Source organism: Montipora capricornis, chromosome 9, assembly GCF_036669925.1.
Source record: "Montipora capricornis isolate CH-2021 chromosome 9, ASM3666992v2, whole genome shotgun sequence".
NCBI classification, from domain to species: Eukaryota; Metazoa; Cnidaria; class Anthozoa; order Scleractinia; family Acroporidae; genus Montipora; species Montipora capricornis.
In genome coordinates, this window is record NC_090891.1 from 35,856,868 (window position 1) to 35,860,500 (window position 3,633).

Here is a 3,633-nt window from a genome sequence, read left to right on the forward strand (position 1 = left end):
ATCGAGAAGTTCGTCAAAGTATAAAAAACACATTAAAGAGACACTGCTGTACAGCCTCCGAATAATGAACGGAGCTTGCATGGAAATTGCATGGAAATCATGATTGCCCCTGTTCTATCTAATTCCTGGAATGATACCGACCTTCAGATTCAAAAGCGGAATAACAAAATTACTACTTTCCAATATCACATATCCTGTCACGTCTTGATAACTCTATTTTCTCGTTTCTTGCTTTAAAGTAATGCTAACCTCAAATATTTTCCTTGCCGAGAAAAGCATATACATGGGTATACATTTATACTTGTAGAGATCACCTACAGCAAACCAAACATATTTCAGTTATGGTGCTGAAATTTCAAAATAATTTAAGGTTAGGGCCACTTTAAATCGATCTTAATCTCGCGTTCGATACTAAAACTCTGAAAGTCAGTGATGTCAGCCAAGAGGATCGAAGCATTTTTGCTCAAAATGGAGCCGAACAAACACATGAAGATCTGGCAGATGTACTGCATTATTGACCTAAAAGTAAGCTGCAGCTGATAACTATAATCTTTTAGTAATTATTATAAGACGATGGGAGACACATTGCTCAAATTTAAACTCCTGGCCATGGAAACCAATCAACGTAGATTTGTCAAGGAGAGATTTTCTCTTTTTCGGCCACATCGATCTGAACTGATGGAAAACTCTTGACAATGTCTTCAAGATCATGGGGGTGTGAAAAGATGCTGCCTTTTTACTGCAATTCATTACTATCTGTGACAATTAAAAAAGACAGTAAATTTCACTTTTCGATTTTTGGTGGATGAGTAGTAATGTTTTTTGGCGATGTGGACAAGATGAGGCGCGAAAAGAAAGAAATTACCTTTTCAACGCAATCCATTACTTTCCTCCGCAGCCCGTTCCGTAGCGATAAATAATATAGCGATAAAAATAAATTGTAAAAAACGACGTTTCGACCGTACTTCGATCATTATCAACTGAATCGTAAAATTGAAACAGTGAATATATGTATATATGCATATAAGAAGAATACAAATATTTGCAGGTGTAAACGGACAATAAAAACATACAAAGAGAAAACTAGTAAAAGCTAATTAAAAACCTTAGCACGAATTGAGTCCGATTGCTTTCCTATTCTTGAGAGATTGATGTCCTTAAACGGCGCGCTATGGACCTCTTAGTTTTGTTCTCTACAAAGTGCAGCTCTATGATACGCCAGTGACGATCCAAGCTATATGGAGCAGGCATTGATAAGGACTGCTTCCGTGAAGGAAATACAAGTGGCTTTTCCTTTGAATTTGTCTGTCAATTTTTTTAATATTGGTTTTGTTAGGAGAAAAACTTATTGTTCCGTCAGCGTGAAATACACATGCTTCGTGTCTCACCTTTCTGATGAGAAAACAAAAGGCATATATATATCATATACTTTGAAATTGCAACGATTTTGAAAACGGGTGTATAGATATAGATATAGATATAGATATAGATTTTACCATTCACTTGATAATGACCGAAGTACGGTCGAAAGGTCGTTTTTTACCGTTTATTTTTATTGTTAAAAGTTTTAAGAAACCCTTACTTATAAGACAGTAAATAGAGTCTGGCTTTTCAGTGACAAAGTCTCGAAATGTTGAACAAACTGTAAAGTTATTATGGGGATTTTGCGACAGAGCCCCTTATGAACTGTCCGCTAACAATGATCGCATGTGTGAGGCCTTCCAAGGGGGCTTCTGATGTCGCTTTGTCGCTCATTTTCCAGCCCACGTGTCGCCTATTTGGCTAAAGACAAAATGTCGCTGTCGTTTTTTCGCTGCAATATGATTGTAGCTGTCGCTTTTTCGCTAGAATACAAATGTTGACTAAACGTGCTTAATTTTTGCGTCCTGTAATTTTGTTTACATGTAATTTAAGGCCGAGTAAAAACTTCCTTCTTTTTATAGAAGATCAACCACAACTGAGATCACCATTACTGAGAAAGCCAGAGATAGACTTTTTAACGGTTTTGTCACGGTGATCTTAACGACCTTAACGGGCTTAGCCACAGGAGCCTCATTATGGCACCAACATGTGTTTTTCTGGAAGAGAAACAGTTAAGGACGTATCACTTCCAAGATTTGCTAACTACTATAATTAGTTTGTAGAACAGTTTCTGCCGCTACCTTTGGCGCTCATTCTCTTCTCGGCCCCTGACCCCACACGAAAATAAAATGGCTGTGACAGTTTGGAAGTTATTACTGTGGCAGAGTTTGCTGACTGGTTACAGTCATTGCACATCACGCTTCCGGCATGCAAAAGAGAAAACAGTTTATTCCCCACCTTTAAGGCTGCGGCTACACGAGCGATTTTTGTCTCGCCCCGGTGATGCGATTTTTTTCAGATTTTGTCGCGTCGCCTGCGCGCCAGGGTGGCTACATTTGTGACAAATTTTGGCGTCAAATTGACGGCCGCTCGAATCGCATACTTCAAGAGACCTGGGCACTATAAACAGTTGCAGGGTGTCTACACGGGCAACTATCTCTGCGATTTTGTCGCAAAAGTTTCAACTCTGGCGACTTTTTTCTTGCGATTTTTTCACCCGTCGCGTCGCCAGTTCAAGGGTGGCTACACGTGCGATTTTCATCTCAAATTAATGTACGCCCACTTGACGACAAGTAGAAAAGCCAGAGTCACATTCAAAAGAACCCTCAAACTTTTGGATATGGAACTGGGGGCTCCTTTGTCACCTGTTTAATCCTCGCCTGGTGACGATAAAAGATTTGTACTTCGAGTCGTCGAATCTTCCGTTAAGTAGTCTAACTTGCTTTCCAGGGAGTTTCTTTTCTCTTTCATTGCTTCTGTTATTGGCTCAGTTGATTCTTCAGAGCCTGTTGTAAATCCTGATTTGACAGATTGATATTCCGATGGCAATTCGCTCTTATCGGATAAAAATCCTCTTCCGACAGGCACTTCATTGCTCTGTCCTTCATCGCCTCTTTTCTCCAAATCGATTGATTTTACTAAAGTTTTCTCTGGTTCATGTGGAGCTGTGGGATGACTTGAGCGACTTCCTAAAATTCTTCCTAGGCGTAACTCTGAATTTTGAAGCAGTTTCCTTCTCCTAGCTTCCCTGCGATCGGCGGAAGCCATCTTGAAAATGTTCTCTTGGCAGAGAGTTGCGAGACTCTGGTGACGAGAATAGCAATTCCACTGTCAAGTACACTAAATGAAAAGTCCACGTTTTCCTTATTCCTTGCGCATACAAATAACGCAACGACTCAGACAACCATATTCTGGTTAATTAAATAGGAAGCTGACTGCTGGCATGCGATTAGAAGAGGTACAACCTGATGTGCCCTCGCTGCTAAGGCCATGACGCCAGTCCCGTTTATTGAAATACTGCCACAAGGAAAAATGTATGATCTCAAGAAAATCGGGCGAGCTGCACGCCAGGAAAAAACCCCCTCCTTCTGGGGAAAACCTGGTCCTTCCCGCGTGCAGATTCAGGCGTGAACAAACCTTGAGGGAGAAAAGGCGTTAAATTAATGTCAAAACCATAGAAACAAGGTGAATTCGCAGATAATACAGCTACTAAAAAGTAGAGGAATAAAAAAATTTGTACTGGCTTTAGCGGCCAGCGTAGAATGACCCGCT

At 40.4% G+C, this 3,633-nt stretch overlaps 1 protein-coding gene across 1 annotated transcript in view; it reads left to right on the plus strand.

Moving 5' to 3' along the window:
* LOC138017546 (adenosine receptor A2a-like) overlaps window positions 1-65 on the plus strand; it is a 909-nt gene extending 844 nt beyond the window's left edge. The window contains exon 1 of the mRNA XM_068864603.1: window positions 1-65. This exon is cut by the window's left edge and continues 844 nt beyond it. Coding sequence (XP_068720704.1) covers window positions 1-65 — 65 coding nt within the window.
* The last annotated feature ends 3,568 nt before the right edge of the window (window positions 66-3,633 follow it).